Raw genomic sequence first — 21,648 nt, 5'->3', positions numbered from 1 at the left:
TTAGCGGAGCCACAGGGACCCCGGCCGCCGCGCCCCGGGTCTACCAGACCCTGCAGGTTGCAGGAGCCGCGCCGGGTGCGCGTTTTTAAACAGCCCGAGGTCACGTGGCCACCGGCAAGCCCCGCTATTGGCTCTCGGGCTCTCACTCTTGCCTTTGGCGCCGAACCTTTCGCCCCTGTGGACGCAACCATTGGCTCCGCGCTCGGAGGGAACACGGGCCAACCTCACGCACAAGGCTTTTCCGAACGAAGCTTCCGACTAATTCTCAGGAGAAGTTCAGCTACAGACTCAACAATCAAATGAAATCCACTTAGGGACGCCGTGGAAGGCTCCTTTGGACAAAAGGAAAGAGAAGACCAGACCCCGACGCCCCCTACGCTCTGTAGGGGCCGAGGAATGGTTCCGCCCAAGGCGCGGACTCCGCCTCCACGGGCGCCGCCATTTTGTTTGGCTGGAGCGGGGCGAGCGGCGCCTTGGGGGAGGGGTCTCGTAGGCGTCTCACTGGACCCCACGACCGCGCTGTCGCTTCTCCGGAGGAGTCCTCCCCGGCGAGGGGCGCGGAATCATGTACATAAAGCAGGTGAGGTCCGTGCGTCCCGCCCGCCCCGTCACGGGCCTCTGGGGGCCGCTCCGTGAGGCGGGGGTGTCGCGGGGCGACCCGGGCCTCCCGCCTCCGGGCAGGGCGGACCCCGAGCTGAACGCGGGCTGCGGGGGAGGGGAGAGGCCCCGCCCCGCGACGCGGGGCCCTGAGAACTGGGGCGCCGGTGTGCAGCGCGGGGCGCTCCCCTGAGGAGGCAGGCGCTCCCAGAGGATCGGAGGGCGAGCGGGCCTTCCCGGGCGGGCCGGGGGCGGGCTGCGAGGGCGCCGAGCTGGCTGGGGGCCGCGGCGGGGGCGGGCGCGGGGGCGGGCGCGGGCCGTTCGCGTGGGGTGCGTGAAGCGGTGGTCTCCTCGGCCCGGCGCTGCTCGGCCGGGGGGTGGGGTGGGGGTGGGGGTGGGGGGCGGCTCAGGTTGGGGTGTCAGCCTAGCCGCGCGGGTCTTTGTCCTCGAATTGCGGGAGACGCGAAAGGGACGCCCCCCCTCGCGGAACGTGTAGCGCCACCTCGTCCACTTGTTTACTTCTGTCAAAATGTGGTCTTCCCGCGCTGCAGTCCACCGCGGAGGCGAGCCCGTTCACGCTCTTGGAGAAGTTTCGCTGTGGGATGTGTTGGACTCTTAAGCATCCCTTTCTTGGAACGTCTGCCTTTTTTCTTTTTTTTTTTTTTTCTTGGCTAGTGGGTCCGAGGGAAACGCTTTGGATAAGAAAACTGGGGCCAGCCCAGCGCTCCTGCTTGACACAGTTTTGTTACAGCAACGTGATCTTCAGCATTCCAGCGAACCTTATACAACGCACTTGATTTTGAGGGTTTAATTATAACGACTAAAACACCAACAATGCCAGTGGTTACTAGTAAACCGGCAGGTGTCGGGTTTTTTTTTTTTTTTTTTTGGTAAGATTTTTAATCCCCACTTTCCAGAATGAGTTTCTCTTACATGAAATTGAAAGTTTTCTATCTTGCATTAGAGGAGAAGCCAGAAAGAGAAGTGCTGAGGAGAAACGTTAGTTTAGGAGTTACTTCTTTTAGTGTATGTTCCCTGAAAAGTGCCTTTTTTATTTATCAGGTTATCATCCAGGGTTTTCGGAGTTACAGAGATCAAACAATTGTAGATCCCTTCAGCTCAAAACATAATGTCATTGGTAAGTATCCATGGCTTACAACATCAGATTTATAGGTGTAGAACCATTTAAATTCTGTCCTTAAAAAAAAAAAAAATTCTGTCCTTTTAGGTTTAAGAAAAGAGGAATTGGCTTGGAGTATGACATGAGTAAATACATGTTTTTTGTATATGATATAACATGTCTATCGGCACTGATGAATTGCTTATTTTATACATTAAAATATTTGCATAAGATAATCACTAGTTATTCATTCTTTTTTGGGTAGCCTTGTAGGTTGTGTGAAAGTGTGTTAGAGCTTTGTTTATAGCAAATGACACTAAATTTAGCTTTTGAGGTTTTCTGTTTTTGATATGTCATTTCCTAGTTAAAATTTAGGCCACTGTTGCCTTATTTCAAAGATACCCATTATTTATTCACAAATCAGATCTCAGATATTTTTTTTTTCTGTCATATTAAGGTCCCACAATCCAGCTTGGTGGGAAGAGGATAAACTTTGGAGCATAACAGAATAGGTTTCAAATCCCAGTTCTGGTGCAGTCTTTTTCACAGTCTTTTTCGTTCTTGACTCCCTGAGGGACTTTAGTTTTCTCATTTGTAAAGTGGAGCTAATGATACCCATCTTATAGGGCTATTGGGAAAATTAAATGAAGTATATGTAAGAGGGTAAAGGGCTAAAATGATTATTGTTCTACAATACAGTATTTAGTCTAAAGACTCTAAGGATGAGGGCAGCCTGAGTGGCTCAGCAGTTTGGCACCGCCTTCAGCCTGAGGCATGATCTTGGAGACCTGTGATCCACTCCCATTTTGGGCTCCGTGCATGGAGCCTGCTTCTCCCTCTGCCTGTGTCTCTGCCCCTCTGTCTCTCATGAATAAATGAATAAAATCTTAAAAAAAAAAAAAAAGGAGACTCTAAGGATGGTAGTGTCCATTTTTTGCTGATACAGCCAGCAAAAGTGTTTTCTGACGTTCTGCTGAATTTTTAAAGGCTAGATGAATAAACAGACTTGTTGTATACGTTGTGCTTGTGGGATATATATAGGTATGTATGTCAGAGTGCTAGGCCTACCATTTTATATAGACTGGGTGACTTAAGTAACAGTATTTTATTTTCTGTTTTGGAAACTCAAGTCCCAAGATCAGGGGTGCCAGCATAGTCACATTCTGGGAGTCAGCATCTTCATCATCCGTGCTCACATGACCTCTTTGGTTCTCTTTACCTCTTCCTTTTTACAACACTAATTCCATCATGAAGGCCCCACTCTCACACCTCATTATCTCCCAAAGGCTCCTATCTAAATACCATCACATTTGGAATTAGGATTCCAGCATATGAATGGGAGTGGGGGGAGAGGGAGGTGACACAATTCAGTCTATAACATAAGTGAGGTTCATATACAGATCAGTAAAGGGAGAATATCATTTAGAAATAAATAATCTTAAAAATTGAGGGCAAGAATGTTAACTATACTTCAGTTAAAAAAAAATTGAGGGCAAGAAAAAACCTACCATCAGCACATGACTTGTAGCTTATAGTTGGGAATAAAGAAAACATCCCCCCCCCCCCCTTGTACCTATTGAATAGAAAATTTAGTTGGTGTGCCATAAGGATAGCTCGATCCAATGTTTTACTATATTTTGATTACAAATGCCTTCTGATTTTATCAGAAAATCTTTAGAAATGGAAAAGTCAATGTTTCTTCTTTAACTTACAGGTTAAAAGTAGATGAATATCTTAATTATATCAATGGTATAATTTTGGGATCCCTGGGTGGCGCAGCGGTTTGGCGCCTGCCTTTGGCCCAGGGCGCAATCCTGAAGACTCGGGATCGAATCCCACGTCGGGCTCCCGGTGCATGGAGCCTGCTTCTCCCTCTGCCTGTGTCTCTGCGTCTCTCTCTCTCTCTCTCTCTCTCTCTCTCTCTCTCTCTCTGTGTGTGTGTGTGTGTGTGACTATCATAAATAAATAAAAATTTATTTTTAAAAAATGGTATAATTTTATTATTAAGATACTCCTATAAAATCACCATTATTACCTATGATTATATCTGTAGGATCTATCAAGTATTTTTATTTTAGCTATTAGATTGCTAATAGTTACAGAGGAAATTGTCTAAGTTTATTTCTTTGATTTTAACAAGTCTTTTACTGCTTAAACGTGTTTTTCTTTTTGTTTTGTTTTTTAATTTAAAATTATTTTTAATTTTTAATTTTATGAGACATAGAAGCAGAGACCCAGGCAGAGGAAGAAGCAGGCTCCATGCAGGGAGCCTCACGTGGGACTCGATCCCGGGACTCCAGGATCACACCTGGGCCAAAGGCAGGTGCTAAACAGCTGAGCCACCAAGGGATCCCCCTTAAACGTGTTTAAAAACCAATACCTTGGGCAGCCCCGGTGGCTCAGCGATTTAGCGCTGCCTTCGGCCCAGGGCGTGATCCTGGAGTCCCTGGATCGAGTCCCAGGTCAGGCTCCCTGTATGGAGCCTGCTTTTCCCTCTGCCTGTGTCTCTGCTTCTCTCTCTTTGTCTCTCATGAATAAATAAATAAAATCTTGGGCAGCCCTGGTGGCGCAGCGGTTTATCGCCGCCTGCAGCCCAGGGTGTGATCCTGGAGACCCTGGATCGAGTCCCACATCAGGCTCTCTGTATGATGCCTGCTTCTCCCTCTGCCTGTGTCTCTGCCTCTCTCTCTATGAATAAATAAATAAAATCTTAAAAAAAAAACAAAAACACAGTACCTTGAGGGATGCCTGGGTGGGTCTGCAGTTTAGTGCCTGCCTTTAGCCCAGGGCATGTTCCTGGAGTCCTGGGATGGAGTTCCACATCAGGCTCCCTCTGCCTGTGTTTCTGCCTCTCTCTCTGTGTCTCTCATGAATAAATAAAATCTTTAAAAAAACAAAACAAAACTTAAAAAAAAAAAAAAAAAGGATCTTGGTACACCTGGGTGGCTCAGTGGTTGAGCGTCTGCCTTCGGCTCAGGCCTGTGTCTCTGCCTCTTTCTTTGTCATAAATAAACAAATAAATAAAAAACAAACTTAAAACAACCAGTACCTTGGTAATATAAGAAAGACCTGAAGTAGTATAGACTGAGATTAACATGAAAAATATGCTGTGAAAGCATTACTACTTTGATTATTTAATGATTTTGACCTTAAGAAAGATTGGAAGGCAGATACCTCTTATGTTGATGTTTGATGTTTGAATCCCTTGAATAAGTGTTTGAATGTATCAAGCATGTACCTTTTTAAAGTTACCTTTTCTGTAGCTTTTTAACAAAAGAAATACATATTAATTATAGAATATTACAGAAGAACTTAAAAGCTAAATGGGAAAAAGCTATAAACTGTAGTCCTCAGTCCAAGGCCCACTCAGCTATTAATAAGGCTTTAATAGGAATGCAGTCTTAAGGCACGAGAGAGGGGCAAAGCTGGTTATGGCTTTATAAAGAAGGCACAGCTGGTTTGTGGTCAAATTAGGTAACTTCCAGATAGACTTTGTGAACCTACTGTGTGTGGGAAAGATCATATGGGAAAATAATGGAGAGGGTTTTGTCTTCTAGTTCTTGTCTCTGATTCGTCAAAGTTTACCACACAGGGCATTTAACCCCCATGCTTTTGGGTTGTGTTACTCTGGGAACTAATGCCCCTGAAGTAGTCAGGGAACTATAGCCTCCTTTGGGTTTTCACAAATCTGATCTAAGTACGTACCCAAGGCAGGCTGAAACAACCTAAGGTAGTGGAATACTGAGCCTCTCCATTGACAGGCAGCCAAGACTTGGACTGGGGCAGGTGAATCTGGGGCATATATAAACTAGACCTATCTCAGTAGCCCTTCAGTTTTTGTGTACATCTTCATAAATCTTTTTAAATAAAAATGAGCCTGTAGTGTAATATTCAGTAATCTATTTTTTTCTATTTAAGTCTTGAATATCTTTTAAGAATGAGTCCTGAATATTAAACATCCTAGTCTTCCACTCTGGGTAGGAGTAATTCTTAAAGGGAAGTTTAAAAATTTTAAGTTATTTGTGAGTAGGTTATGGTTTGAACTGTATGTAATTCTTTTAATGATAAATTATCTTTTTAAACTTCTATTTAGAGAATTTCACGTTTACAGAAAAGTTGTATAAATAGGAACAGTACAGATAATATTCCTGCCTCCTTTACCCTAAATCTGCCTGTTAACATTTTCCTTACTTTATCATTTGCACTCCCTCTCACACTCTTTTTTTCTTAGAGTAAGTTATGTAGGTCCTTTACCTTTGACTTCAATGTATACTTTCTAAGAATAGGGATATTTTCTTACATAAACACAGTACAGTTATCAACTTCAGTAAATTTGTCATTAATAAAATAATCTCTTCATTTTCCAGTAATACTGATTGACCCAAAAACGTTCTTTATGTTTTTTCCTCCTCCAGTACAAGATCTACTTTAGGGTCAGGTATGGCATTCAGTTGTCATATCTCTTCAGTCTCCTTTAATCTGGATCATATCCACAGCCTTTCTCTGTTTTTTATAACATTGTTTTTAAAAACTACTACATAAGGGCACCTGGGTGGCTCAGTGATTGAGCATCTGCCCTTGGTTCAGATTGTGATCCTGGGATCAAGTCTCGCATCTGGCTGCCTCTATGTCTCTGCCTCTCTGTGTCTCTCATGAATAAATAAAAATAAAACCTTTTTTTAAAAAACTACATAAATGATGTGTTCTGAGGATTTTACATCTGTAGGTGAAGACATTCTGCTTCTTTTTAAGTTGTGTTACTTTTGATCACCCAGTCTAGGTAGTTATCTAGTTTTTCTACTATGTAGTGTTTTTCCCTTGCAACTAATAAATAGTATAAGAATGAGAAACACTTGCAAATATTGTGCTCCTTATCAAAATTTCTCCCTAGATTTAGCATTCATTGATAATAATTGCCTTTATTCTGATGGTTACAAAATGATTTTCCATTTCTAGCACTCCTTTCACATTTACTGTGTGTTCTGTGAGCAGTTCTCCTTCTTGGCTATTTGTCATTTTATTATCAGCATCGAATCATGGATGATTTCCCTCCAGTACAAATTTATTATAATTCATCTAATTATTTTGATCCTGAAATGGTCCTAGATTAAGCCAGTGGAAATCTTTTTTAAGCTGGCCTCTCTGTCATGTCTTTTTTTAAAAGCAGTTCATTACTTTCTTGCATAACAGAAATGATTTTTTAAGACTTTATTTTGCGTTAAAGGTGGTAACTGTAAGGGCTAATTTGTTTAGGGTATTTTGGTCAAGATGAGAGAGATTGGGATAGTTTGACTCAATGAGAATTTTACTGAACAGCAAAATTCAAATGAATTCATTAAATCTGAAACATTTGGTATCTTTTTAGGTATAGAATTGTTTAATTCTGAATTCAGGTAGTTAAAAAAATGCCTTCTACTTTTTTGTAGTTTTATGATTCTGAGATTATACATGATATACAGGGCTGGTCATAAGTACTTAAATATGCATATAGTTTGAGAATTTGAAATTATTTAAGTATTAAAAAATTTCAGCAACATGTGAATCTTTAGAATGTTAAAAATACTCCATTATAGGGCACCCCGGGTGGCTCAGCAGTTTAGCGCCGCCTTCAGCCCAGGGCCTGATCCTGGAGACCCAGGATTGAGTCTCACGTCAGGCTCCCTGCATGGAGCCTGCTTCTCCCTCTGCCTGTGTCTCTGCCTCTCTCTCTCTCTCTCTCTCTCTCTCTCTTTCTCATGAATAAATAAATACAATATTTAAAAAAAAAACCTCCATTATATGTAATTAAAATAGAATTACATGTCTATGTAAGTTGTGAAAACCTGGTAATGTATTTGGTTATTCCTTTTAATTTTAAACTATTAGAAAGAGCAAAAGAGTCAATGAGGTAAATTTAAGGGAAAAAAACATCTGATGTCTATACAAAACTTGTACTAATTTGTTGATTAAAGCTGTTTTATTTATTGATTTCTTTTGTTCACTCTTGTTTTTAATTTCATATATTAAGATGTTAAGTTAGAAAATGGAATGTAAATTTCTTAATACTTTAAAACTTTAGTACAATTTTAATTTTACTGGTTTATATGCAATGTAACATGTATTTTTTGACATTTTATAGTGGGCAGAAATGGATCTGGAAAGAGTAACTTTTTTTATGGTAGGTATTGTTTTTTAAATTCTAAATATGTTAAGACCTGGGCATCTTCAGGTAGTTTATTTTAAAAATTGGTTTTCTGAGGGTCATCTGGGTGGCCCAGTTAGTTAAGCATCCAGTTCTTGATCTTAGCTCAGGTCTTGATCTCAGGGTCATCAGTTCAAGCTCCTCATTGGGCTCCATGCTGAGTGTGGTACTTGGAAAAATTGATTTTCTGAGGTTATGTCTGCATGAAACTCAAGAAGTGCTTCATATAGAGTAGTAGCTTAGTGTATAGGGTGAATATAATGATCTGAGTTCTATTCTATAACCACTGATTAATTAGCTGAGAGACTGGGCAAAACAATCTAAAGTACTCTTTGCAGTTTAAAAACAGGTGTTAGGGCAGCCCCCATAGCACAGCGGTTTAGCGCCACCTGCAGCCTGGGGTGTGATCCTGGAGACCCGAGATCGAGTCTCACGTCAGGTTCCCTGCATGGAGCCTGCTTCTCCCTGTGCCTGTGTCTCTGCCTCTCTTTCTCTGTCTCTATGAATAAATAAATAAAATTTTTAAAAGAAAACAAAAAAAACAGGTGTTAGAGGGCAGCCTGGGTGGCTCAGCAGTTTAGCGCCGCCTTCAGCCCAGGGCGTGATCCTGGAGACCCGGGATCAAATCCTGCATCGGGCTCCCTACATGGAGCCTGCTTCTCCCTCTGCCTGTGTCTCTGCTTTTCTCTATCTGTTTCTCATGAATAAATAAATAAATAATTTAAAAAAAAAAACAGGTGTTAGACCTGCCTACTTTGATGGGTTGTGAGAGTCCTGAAATAATACCAATGGAAGTACTTTTTAAACTTGAGTTCAGGGATCCCTGGGTGGCGCAGTGGTTTGGTGCCTGCCTTTGGCCCAGGGCGTGATCCTGGAGACCTGGGATCGAATCCCACGTTGGGCTCCCGGTGCATGGAGCCTGCTTCTCCCTCTGCCTATGTCTCTGCCTCTCTCTCTCTCTCTCTCTCTCTCTCTCTCTCTCTCTGGGACTATCATAAATAAAAAAAAAATTAAAAAAAAAAAGCTTGAGTTCACTATTTAAATGTTGCAAAGCACAAATAAATAAATACAGTAGAATAGTTAATATTGATTTAGAAAATGTTTCATTTTTCTGTTACATTTATTTATTTACTAAGTAAGGAAGCTTTATACCCGTTATAGGGCTTGAACTCATTTTCCAGGATGAAGAGTCACATGCTCTATTGACTGAGCCAGTCAAGTTTCATCTTCTAAAAAAATGTTCTCTAAATCATTCTTACGAATGATGGGGTATAAAAAATTACAGACTCAACAAGGATTGTTAATTTGATGATAGTTAAATAGCTTTGAAAATTCTCAAGATAAAATACATTTAAGTGGGCACCTGGGTGGCTCAGTTGGTTAATCATCCAACTCTTGGTTTCAGCTCAGGTCATGGGATCAAACCCTGTGTCAGCCTCTACACTCAGTGGGGAGTCCACTTGAGACTCTGTCTGCCCTTCCCCACCCGTGCTCTCTCTGTTTCTCTCTCTCTCTCTCAAATAAATCTTTTAAAAACTGAATTTAAGTATCATAGTGCCTCTTAGCAAATCTTTCAGAGAGAGAAAAAAAACATTTTAACAGTTTTGGACTATAGAAGAAGTAAGTTGAAAAATTTGAACCTCTTAGTTGAGTAGTCCTTGAGGAAAAGTGGGGAGCTTAAGAACAAAGGTTCTGTCCTTTCTGTGCTCACAAATCAATAGCCCTTCAGTTGTAATTTAGTGATGGTAAGAGAGTGGGATTGGAGTAGAAGTATTTTGTAATCTCTAGGGGAGTGAAGGCAATTTGAATGTATCCTCCCGAGGTGGTTATAAAAGATAACCAGTCCACCTCCACTCTCAGTATACACATTCATAAATGCACACTCAACTCTTAGAATGTCAAAGGTCTCCTGGGTAGACTGGAAATAGGACAGCTGAGTAGAGTTTCATTTCTAGGGCAGGGTGGTCCAGTTAGGTACTCTGTATAGAGGCAGGAATGGCTTCTTCATACAGAAGATAAGGGCAGTGCAAGCAGTGCAGTAGAAGTTGGGAATCTGAAATATTTCCCCGTATTTCCCACTTAGTTCTATTTCTTTTGACAAAAAAAGTATACGGTTAAGGATATTGTAGGAATATATCCTGTTTTGTTAATAAATATTTTGACAAAAAGAAAGAAAAAATATTTTGACGTATATTATTTATATCTGGTGGGTTAAAAATAAAGTTTTAAAACCACTCAGTGTATACTTAAAAGAATCTCTGGTTTGCTTCTCTCTTTTTGTTATCTCAGTGTTCCCTTTTTCTTTCTTTAAGTGTTTCAGTGGTAACTCCTTAGTATTTTATCATTTCCAAGTTAATTAGTCTGAAGTACAGGCAAATTTTCTGCATATATAGAAGAGATGATCTGCTTTTTCTACCCTGTTCATTATATGATAGAAGTTATGGGGAGTTATAAATAAGGCATAAATCTTTCTTTTAGACTGTACTAATAGTTATGTTTTTGTATTTATAGCAATTCAGTTTGTTCTTAGTGATGAGTTCAGTCATCTTCGTCCAGAACAGCGATTGGCTTTGTTGCATGTGAGTGAAATTGCTTTGAGATGTTATTGATAGTATGTATTTTTAAAACTATATTATCAATTCTGGTAAATAAAATCATTTGTTCAAGCTTTCAGATCCTTTGTTAAATATGATACAGTGTCTCTTAATGGTATGTATTTTGTGGAATTTGCTATATTAGTGCATGATAAAGGTCTAATTTTTTTGTAATAGTAAGGAAATTTTCTATAGATGGGTATGTCTTCCCTATACTTTATTAGGGAGTATGGTCTGGTAATGCTCAGAAGCAGGTTTGCTGAGGAGAACAAAGAGTTTGAGATTGGGAATTAAGAACTTTGAGACTTAGAACCAGAATTGGGAACATTAGAGAAACGACCATTGCAAACTAAGCAACATACTTGTTTTATTTTGGGCCATATTTTTAAGTTAAATGGTAAGAGGATTTTCCAATATGGAAGATAAGCATAATTATAGTAAAGAAAATTGTTAGAATTTTTCATTGGGTAATTATGAATAAGAACTAAAATTTCAGGATTAAAAAATTACAAAAGGCCATACTAATGATAAAATTTCTTTTTGGTTTTAATATGGCTTATAATTAGTTATAAGAGCAGAAAGTGAAATTCCTTAATATACCTCAACAGAGTCTCTCACAGGAAGGTGTTTGTTTTTTAACCATTATCTTTTATTTTCCCTCTTAAATTTGAATTTTTAGCCTAGTAACCAGAGTTGGTTACCTTGTAGATAGATATATATTTAGGTTTCTAAGATTGACATTGAAAGAGTAACCTCTTTAAGTATCATTCTTTAGTGTGTTTAGTCACTGCATAGTAACAGTTTCTAAAATCTGGAAATTGGGACGCCTGGGTGGCTTAGGGCATGATCCTGGAGTCCCAAGATTAAGTCCTGCATCAGGCTCCCTGCATGGAGCCTGCTTCTCCCTCTGCTTATGTCTCTGCCTCTCTCTCTATGTCTCCCATGAATAAATGAATAAAATCTTTAAAAAGGGGGCAGCCCCCGGTGGCGCAGCGGTTTAGCACCGCCTGCAGCCCAGGGCGTGATCCTAGAGACCCTGGATCAAGTCCCACATCAGGCTCTCTGCATGGAGCCTGCTTCTCCCTCTGCTTGTGTCTCTGCCTCTCTCTCTCTGTGTGTCTCTATGAATAAATAAATAAAATCTTTAAAAAAATATCTTTAAAAAATTTTAATAAAATCTGGAAATTATCTGGACTTGGTATCGAAGTGCCTGGGTCATAAATTGATCTATATGTGACACATGTTAAATGTGTGTCTCTTCATGGCAGATTTAAAATTATGTAGTGTATTGCAAATTAAGTGTTTAAGAAAGCCAAGTTCTAGTAATTATATACTTTATTAGGGTTCCTTTCCAGCATTGAGTCTGTAAGAGAAAAACCTCAAAGTGTTGTAGATACTAGCAAATAAGTAGAATTACATGGGCATGTATGTTCTAATAAAGTGGTCTTCAGAACAAGACCTAAAAAAAAAAAAGAACAAGACCTAAATATATCTGACTTTGATATCTCTTGCATAGTTCTCATGTTTTTAGTTAGAATCTAACCATTTGGTTGAAAAGTGGTGTTATCCTAATCCAATATCTTTGCTCTTTTGACAAGAAGGATAAATACCCGTCTGTTAGAAATTTTTCTCTATTGAATTAGGCTTGTTATCATGCGCTAAACTTTAAAAAGTATTTAGAGAAGAAAAAGATAAAGGTTGTGAAAATATCACATAAATGACAAAAAAATTTTTGCATGTTTTAGGAGGGTACTGGTCCTCGTGTCATTTCTGCTTTTGTGGAGATTATTTTTGATAATTCGGACAACCGGTTGCCCGTGAGTAATGGCTTTTTCCCCCAGTAATAATGTTGAGAATTTTATTGATGCAACTAATTTTCTTACAAGCTTTGAAACATTTATAACTGTACTTAAATTCTTATAGTTTATGCTAAAATAGCTATACAGTTTACATACTGATTTTGTCTTAAAATTATAATGAACATTCTAGTAAACTGATGGGAGTGTGTAAGCTATTGTGAGAAAATGTCTGTCATAGAATTGATATTCATAGCATATCTTTACTGAGAAATAAGTTTCAAAATAATTACTAGGGACTCTAGAATGACCTTAATAAATAAAAAGTTTTCCATTTTTACTGTGAGATTAACTTTAGGCTTTTACATTTTTTCTTAGATCGATAAAGAAGAAGTTTCACTTAGAAGAGTTATTGGTGCCAAAAAGGATCAGTATTTCCTAGACAAGAAAATGGTCACGTAAGCATTCTTTTTTTTTCCGTTTTAATGTCTTTCACAGGAGTAAAAGTATTTTATTTGCCGTGTTATATGGGTTATATGCCTCATGTTCAACAAACCAGTATTTAGAGCATTAACTTAAGAATCAGGATTATCTGAGGCTTGATAGAATAGATGGTTTATTTAATGACTATACTCCCTCATGCCCCTTAACTCAAGAGTCTGCCTTTATGTTTTTGCTTATTGTTGGGTTATTTATCTGAATTTTTTTTCAATGTTTATTGATAGGAAAAATGATGTGATGAATCTCCTGGAAAGTGCTGGTTTTTCTCGAAGCAATCCTTATTATATTGTAAAACAAGGAAAGGTAAAAAAATTGTATGTCCTTGTTTTATAGAATTTGTTCTCTTGAGTGTATTCACTTGAATGATGAACTTGGCTTATTTTTAGGGATTAAGTTGAATGAAAAATGGACCTTACTGTCTTGTTTTCATTGATTTATTTTATATTGATATATTACCTTTTATGTGACTGCAAAGTACATCTATTGTGTAGTAGGATAGAATCATTTCAGCAGTTGGATCTTGTTTTCTTTGCCTATATCTCTTAATAAGTTGTACTGTACTAGAAGGCATTTTTGATTTGTGAAAGTCAAAATGATCATTTTTAAGAATATTATAGAGGAGCACCTGGGTAGATCAGTTGGCTAAGCATCTGACTCTTGATGTTAGGTCAGGTCTTGATCTCAGGATTGTGAATACAAGCTCTGCATGCTGGGCATGGAGCCTGCTTTAAAAAATATATACTAAAGAAATTCTTTAAAAATAACATTAAAAAAATTACTTCCTAAAATTAGTAACTCTGTTACTTAACATATCACAGAACTGAAATGGTAAAAAGTTTACATTTCCAGAAATCTACCATAATGCCACATATTATTTTTTCTTGTAGAGTTATATTTTTTATAGTTTTTAGTAATATACTTTCTACTGTCTCTTCACATACTTTAAACTGTAGCTGATTTCTTTTTTAAAAACATACCCTGCAGTGTTCTCGTACTTTGTTGTAGTAGTTTTTTGGACTAAAGGAAAGTTCTTTTTATTTTTATTTTATTTTTTAAGATTTTATTTATTCATGAGAGAGAGAGGCAGAGACACAGGCGGAGGGAGAAGCAGGCTCCTCAGAAGGAGCCCAATGTGGGGACTCGATCCCCTGACCCGGGATCACACCCTCAGCCAAAGGCAGATACTCAACTGCTGAACCAGAGCCACCCAGGTGTCCCAGGAAAGTTCTTTTTAAATGTCCACTTATTTCATATTGAAGGATTTTTAGATATGTGTTGGAAAGGTGGCATTCAGGAGAAGTGATTAGGAAGAGTGTGGTGTTTCACATTTGGGAAATGCAGAACAAGTTTTTGAAAAGACCATCTTTATAAGCAAGAAATTTCTACAAAAGGCTGATTGTGAAAGATCATTTATCTGAGTCTTCTCTTTTTTAAGATTTTATTTATTTATTCATGAGAGACACAGAGAGAGAGAGAGGCAGAGACACGGGCAGAGGGAGAAGCAGGCTCCATGCAGGGAACCTGATGTGGGACTTGATCCCGTGACTCCAGGATCAGACCCTGGGCCAAAGGCAGGTGCTAAATTGCTGAGCCACCCAGGGATCCCCAATCTGTGTCTTCTCTACTCACAAACAACATAGGCCCCTATACTTCATTTCAGTTTCTTCTTATATGTCATTTCATATAAGCCGTCTGTGAGTTTTCCTCATCCAAAAAAGCATTGCCTTTGCCCCAGCCCTACGTACTTGCTTTATTCTGTTTTGGTTTTTTTCATAACAGTTATACTGTGTTGGTATACTTATTTCCTGTCTTCTTCCACTAGATAGAATGTAAGTTTCATGAAGGAAAGACCTTTTCTGTTTTGTTCATTGCTCTTTTCCCAATGTCCAGCAGAGTGGCATATGTGTTGTAAGCATTTACTAAATATTTTTTAAGTGAATAATTTGAACAAGCACAATTGGGGTAATCAGTGATAAGGGTCTGAAGAGGGGGATGCATGGATAGCTCAGTCAGTTGAGTGGCTGACTCTTGATTTTCAGATTGGGTCATGATCTTCAGATCTTGGCTCTGTTCTGCTGGGGAGTCTGGGGATTCTCTCCCTCTTCCCTGGCCCCTCCCCCTGCTTGAGTGCACTCACTTGCTCTCTCTCAAATGAATGAATCTTTAAAAAAAAAAAGATCTGAAGGGGGATTCTTTGTATATACTTTTGATCATATTTTCTTGGCTCAGCTGATTCTCTTTTTATATAAAAGTGTTAGAATAACTTTTTTTTTCCACTTCCCTTTTTTAATGCAGTGAGCATATTTTGCCTTTAGTGGTTAGCTGTATTTTTATGAATATGGTAAACTCCTGCTTGTTTAAAGTGGCATGGCACTTATTTTGTACCACTTTCTGGGTTTGTTTGTTTTAACTTCTATATCTTAGATTGTATTTATTTGTTTTAGAGACACTGCTGGTGTGGGTGAGCAGGGGAAGGAGCAGAGAGAGAATCTCAGACTATGCCAAGTGTGGAGCCCAATGTGAGGTTCAGTCTCACGATCTTGAGACCAATACTAGAGCCAAAACCAAGAGTTGGACACTCAACTGACTGAGCCACCCAAATGCCCTGCCATATATTTTAAAATACGATTTTAAAGATGCTTTTGCTTATTTTACTTAAGAGTCACTACCCCCGTCACAATTATTTGTCTAAAACATACCATTTTTAGGTGCCTGGCTAGTTCAGTTACTAGAGCATATGACTCTTAGGGTTTTGAGTTTAAGACCCCTGTCAGATGTAGACTTGACTTAAAAAATAACAATCATACCATTTTTGATAATATATATTTTAAAAGATTTTATTTTATTTATAAAGAGTGAGTGCACACAAGTGGGGGCAGGGGCAGAGGGGGAAGGAGAGAATCTTTTTTTTTTTTTTTAAAGATTTTATTTATTTATTCATGAGAGACAGAGAAAGGCAGAGACACAGGCAGAGGGAGAAGCAGGCTCCATGCAGGGAGCCTGATGTGGGACTCAATCCTGGGTCTCCAGGATCAGGCCCTGGGCTGAAGGCGGCGCTAAACCGCTGAGCCACCGGGGCTACCCCAAGAAAGAGAATCTTAAGCCAACTCGACACTGAGTGGGGAGACAGATGCAGGGTTTGATTTCACAACCCTGAGATCATGACCTGAGCTAAAACCAAGGGTTGGATGCTCAACCAACTGAGCTACCGAGATGTCCCTGTTAAATTTTTGATAATACCATTATAGTTTTTTAATGTAGCATAATAGCTTCCTGCTTGTAAAAATACTTTGTTCTTTTAGAGTGGAGTTCATCTTTTATACCTTATCATGTTGACTGAGAAAAAATATGGTAATGGAATGTTCATTTTTAATTTAGAGTTTTATTCATAAATTCGACTTATGAATGGATCAATTCTATTTGGATTTTCATTTGATAAATTTCATTTAATAAAGGATATAGTAGGTATGTGAGGATATGCACTGTACGAATTAAATTCTTGAAGCGGTATTTAAAACTCAGCATGTGGATACTCTTTAAAGGTAGTGTTCTAAAAAAAAATAAATAAAGGTAGCATTCTTAAAGAACAGTGTGTAGCTACATAATTATTTTTCTAAAATTTTTAGATCAACCAGATGGCCACAGCACCGGATTCTCAGAGACTAAAACTATTAAGAGAAGTAGCTGGTACTAGAGTATATGATGAACGAAAGGAAGAAAGCATATCTCTAATGAAAGAAACAGGTAAAGAAATGTGATTCTGCCCTTTATTATAAATTACTTTGTTGTGTTATTATATTGAAAGGAGTTCTATTCTCAGGAGTATACAGTTTGATAATTTGCCTTTGCACTGAATGGAGAGATAATTAGTTTGTTACACTTTAAGGTTTGAGATTTCCAGTAATTTCTCTCTTTAAATAAAGAATTGCTGTTAGATAGTAATGCCTTTGTAGGTCAACTATTTTGTGCCTTTACCATCCTCATTGTTAGTAAGGTAACAGATTTGGATGCAATCCTCAAGAAAAATTGCTGGGAGTATCAGTTGGCATTAGGTTTTAAGTTGTTTAGGAGCAAGTAAATGGAACACTTTGAACTTAGAATTTTCCTTTAGTACATGTATTATAAAAACCCTACTTTGTTGTTCAAGTGCTGTGTTCTGTCACATTTTAGAGTCAGTCCTGAGTTCAAAAATCTGACTAATAATAATTAACTGATATTGTGACCTTAGATTTGATCTTTCTGATCTAAAACCTCTCCATATGTAAAATTCTTTTTCATAGTTCATGGTGGTGAGTAGAGGAGCAAAGTAGCTTCATGATTGGAATATAGGAGGTGTTCAGTATATGGCAGTTACAGATAATGCTGTTACTATAAAAGTTGAAAATCGATGACATTAATGATGTTAGTAGGGTTTTTAGAGGTTTTTTTTTTTAATGATGCGGAAAGGCACAGTTGCCTTTAAAGGAAGTTTAAACTGAGGCCCTTAAGCAAATGTAGCATTATAAGAGCTAGTAAGTACTGATTCGAAAAGATACATATGGATCATATGTTTTACTTAACAGTAGCCAAGAGGTAGAAGCAACTTAAGTTTCCATCAACAGATGAATGGATAAAGAAGATATGGTATATGTATACAGTGGAATATTACTCACTTTTTAAAAAATGAGATATTGCCATTTGTGACAACCTGGATGAATCTAGAGGGGTATTGTGCTGAGTAAAATAAATCAGAGAACGGCAAATACAGGATTCCACTTACATTTGGAATCTTAAAAAACCAAGCAAACAAACAAAACAGAAAAGGACTCATAAATACAGAGAACAGGGCAGCCCCTGTGGCGCAGCGGTTTAGCGCCACCTGCAGCCCAGGGCATGATCCTGGAGACCCTGGATCGAGTCCCATGTCAGGCTCTCTGTATGGTGCCTGCTTCTCCCTCTGCCTGTGTCTCTGCCTCTCTCTCTGTCTCTATGAATAAATAAATACAATCTTTAAAAAAATAAATAAATAAATAAATAAATAGAACAAACTGGTGGTTGTCAGGGTGGTGGATCTTGTCATTTTAGTATCTTAGATTTGGTTGTCACATACTATCATATAAGCTATAGTTCTTAAGATTAATTTTAACTCCTAGCATATTTGAAGAAAGTTATTATTTACATAAAAGTTTTATTCAACTTCTTCGCTCCTCTCTCATTTCTTTTTAAGAGGGTAAACGGGAAAAAATCAATGAGTTGTTAAAATACATTGAAGAGAGATTACATACCTTAGAGGAAGAAAAGGAAGAACTAGCTCAGTATCAGAAGTGGGACAAAATGAGACGAGCCTTGGAATATACCATTTACAACCAGGAACTTAACGAGACTCGTGCTAAACTTGATGAGGTAAAAGAACTTTGTCACTTAAATTCAGAGTGATTTTAGTTTGTTTTATATGTTAAGCTCATTTTATATTTCTATTTTTCAATGATTTTTAAATAGAAACTTAAAGAATTTTAAACCTCTTAGTGAAATCATTGGTCGGTAAAATTGTTCATTCAGTTTATTCCAAGGAAAATCCTTAGACCTGTATGGTCCTTGCTATAGTTGTGTCTGAAATATAATCAGATGGTGGTGCAGTGCAAACCAAGATGAGGGAAGCCACCTTTAAAAGCTTCATGAAAAAAGAAAAAAAAAAAGAAAAGCTTCATGAAGGGGTGCCTGGCTGGCTCAGTCAGTGGAATATGGGACTCTTGATACTAGGGTCATGAGTTTTAAGCCCCATGTTGTGGGTGGAGTTTACTTTATTATAAAAAAAAAAAAGCTTCATGAATTTTTTTTTTGGCTTTTTAATATGTATTTTTGTTGTTTCTCCCTCTGCCTCTCTGTGTCTCTCGTGAATAAATAAAATCTTTAAAAAAAATGTATTTTGTAATTAGTATTGCTGATTTTTTTTTTTTTTTTTTTTTTTTTTTGTATTGCCGACCTTTTGTCCAAAAATTTGTTAATTTGTTTTAGGTAATATTTAAAACTAAAGGAGCTTTCCATTTAAAACTACTTAAAAAAAAAATAAAAGCATCTTCAAGTGAATGATTTTATTTTAGCAGATATTTTAAAATTCTACTACGTTATGACATATTAAATACAAAGTGAGTTAGAACTTACAGCTTTTTGTTCCCCTCAGCTTTCTGCTAAGCGAGAGACTAGTGGAGAAAAATCCAGACAATTAAGAGATGCCCAGCAGGATGCAAGAGATAAGATGGAGGTAAGATTATAAACGAGGCTTATGTTGACTTACATTTTTTGACCACAGTAAATCCTTTTGTACCAGAATTAGGGAGTGGAAACGTCAAACAGGTGTTACTGGGATTGAGTATTAGAAAGAATAGTAGTACTGAACTTGTAAATGAAGGGAAAAAAGGACAGAACTAATAGAAACTCTGCTGTTCCACTTCTAATTGTTTGATTCATTTCTGTTTGGTACTTGACTAGGATATTGAGCGCCAAGTTAGAGAATTGAAAACAAAAATTTCAGCTATGAAAGAAGAAAAGGAGCAGCTCAGCGCTGAAAGGCAAGAACAAATTAAGCAGAGGACTAAGTTGGAGCTTAAAGCCAAAGATTTACAAGATGAACTGGCAGGCAATAGTGAACAAAGGGTAAGTTAAAATGCTAAAAATGAAAGACTTATAAATGTTCAAGCTGAATAGGAATTGCAAAAGACCATGCTTTCTGTCATGGGGGTACATGATTTTAAATTTTTGAAAAAGATCTGGCACATTAAAATAATTTCTACTCATGTAGCAGCTCAGTACTGTGTCCTTGTTTCTTTCATTTAAAAGTTAGTTTTGTGTTGCAGGATCAGTTTTCTCATCAATTTTTTTTCATGAGAAAATATTTTATGCTAGACTTAAGCAGAAATTTTTAAGATTGCATTTTTACTTACCCTGCTTTATTTACAGAAACGCTTATTAAAAGAGAGGCAGAAGCTACTTGAAAAAATAGAAGAGAAGCAGAAAGAACTGGCAGAAACAGAACCTAAATTCAACAGTGTGAAAGAAAAAGAAGAGCGAGGAATTGCTAGGTCTGGGATTTCTTTCACCATTTCTAACTTTCTACGTAGTTTTTCTGTGAAAGCTAAATAGTTATGAATTAAGAAGACACAGGGCAAAAGTTAAATCCGGTTTCAAAGTAATAGTCTATGTTAAACAGCTACTGTGGGCCAAGCATTACTGTATATACATCATATACATTTTTTTCACTCAGAAGCCCTTAAGAGATTCACATCCTCAGTGTAAGTTCAACAAACTCAAGGCTCTGGTACGTTAAATAACTTGCCTAGATGTTGGGCTTTTAAAAACATGGATTTGTTGTTCTTTTTTTTTTTTTTTTTTTTTTTTTTTTAACCAACATAACATCTTGCTCTGTTGCACCCTTTTTCCTTTTTTCATTGTTGTTTTAACATCTGGACATTTTAGTGTCTGTAAATTGAACATGACAACTTTGCTGATTTCATGGTTTAGTGCATTATGTTTTTATGCTACCAGTATATGTTTTAGTAAATTATTTCCTTTGCCCATTTTTTTTCTGATACTTTTCCTATTGTTTGATAGGGTTGTTTGTAATCTATATTTATTCTCGTATTCTATATATTGTAAATGTTTTGTCTTTCTCTTGCCTTTTTTTTTTTTTTTTAAAGACTTTATTTATTCATGAGAGAGACAGAGAGAGAGAGGCAGAGACCCAGAGAGAGGGAGAAGCCCAATGCGGGACTCAGTCCCGGGTCTCCAGGATCATGCCCTGGGTCAAAGGCAGCGCTGAACCGCTATGCCACCTGGGCTGCCCTTTCTCTTGCCTTTTAACCTTGGTAGTATCATTTATTGTAAGGAGTTAGAAATGTCTATATAGTTAAATGCATTTTGAAAATTCCTGAGAGTAGGATATTAGAACTGTCTCTAGCTTTACTGACTAACCCAGACCTGGAGTAGAAATAAAGACATTATGTGCTTGAAATCCTTAGGATATGGGCTATTTTACATGACTTTACATGACTTTAAATGTGACTTTTCAAAATAAAATTTATAGGGACGCCTGGGTGGCTCAGCGGTTGAGCCTTTGGCTCAGGGCATGATCCCAGAGTCCCGGGATCGAGTCCTGCATTGGGTTCCCTGCATGGAGCCTGCTTCTCCCTCTGCCTGTGTCTCTGCCTCTCTTTCTGTCTCTTGTGAATAAATAAAATATTTTTAAAAAATAAAATGAAATTTATATTATATAGTACTAGTCCAAGGAGCTCTATTAGATACCAGTTGCTTTTGTTTTTTTTTAATGGAATTTTAAAAATGACTATTGTTTCTGTGTGCTCTTGACATATCAATTGCAGTTTAAACTTATTTTCTCGTCTCTTTTTTAATCATTCTTTTCTTCTGTCTTATATAGATTGGCCCAAGCTACCCAGGAAAGAACAGATCTTTATGCAAAGCAGGGTCGAGGAAGCCAGTTTACATCAAAAGAAGAAAGAGATAAGTGGATTAAAAAGGAACTGAAGTCTTTAGATCAGGCTATTAATGACAAGAAAAGACAGATTGCGGCTATCCACAAGGATTTGGAGGACACTGAGGCAAATAAAGAGAAAAACCTGGAGCAGTATAATGTAAGAGCTTTTATAGCTACTTTGTGAAAACCTTTCAGAAGACATAAACATGTACATGTTATCTATTTCATTAAGTTTTACTTTGTTGAACAGTTACATTGCTACTCTTAATATACAGAAAACAAAAAAAAATATACAGAAAACAGGTACTTACTTAGAAAAGATTAGCCCAATTTAATATCTACATGGTAGTTTTTTTCCAGCTCTGTAAGAGTTCGTATACATTGAGTATATC

General features: G+C 37.9%; 1 protein-coding gene across 1 annotated transcript in view; it reads left to right on the top strand.

The window, feature by feature from the left end:
• Positions 1-426: 426 nt before the first annotated feature.
• SMC3 (structural maintenance of chromosomes 3) overlaps positions 427-21,648 on the top strand; it is a 39,431-nt gene continuing 18,209 nt past the window's right edge. Inside the window, exons 1-13 of the mRNA XM_041745344.1 lie at positions 427-580; positions 1,660-1,735; positions 7,836-7,874; positions 10,410-10,477; positions 12,238-12,309; positions 12,667-12,746; positions 13,014-13,092; positions 16,416-16,533; positions 17,996-18,171; positions 18,950-19,030; positions 19,258-19,422; positions 19,726-19,847; positions 21,200-21,413. Coding sequence (XP_041601278.1) covers positions 566-580; positions 1,660-1,735; positions 7,836-7,874; positions 10,410-10,477; positions 12,238-12,309; positions 12,667-12,746; positions 13,014-13,092; positions 16,416-16,533; positions 17,996-18,171; positions 18,950-19,030; positions 19,258-19,422; positions 19,726-19,847; positions 21,200-21,413 — 1,305 coding nt within the window. The 5' untranslated portion in view covers positions 427-565. The remainder of the gene's footprint in view (positions 581-1,659; positions 1,736-7,835; positions 7,875-10,409; positions 10,478-12,237; positions 12,310-12,666; positions 12,747-13,013; positions 13,093-16,415; positions 16,534-17,995; positions 18,172-18,949; positions 19,031-19,257; positions 19,423-19,725; positions 19,848-21,199; positions 21,414-21,648) is intronic.

This window comes from Vulpes lagopus, chromosome 2 (assembly GCF_018345385.1).
Source record: "Vulpes lagopus strain Blue_001 chromosome 2, ASM1834538v1, whole genome shotgun sequence".
NCBI classification, from domain to species: domain Eukaryota; kingdom Metazoa; phylum Chordata; class Mammalia; order Carnivora; family Canidae; genus Vulpes; species Vulpes lagopus.
This window is presented reverse-complemented; position numbering and strand designations above follow the sequence as displayed.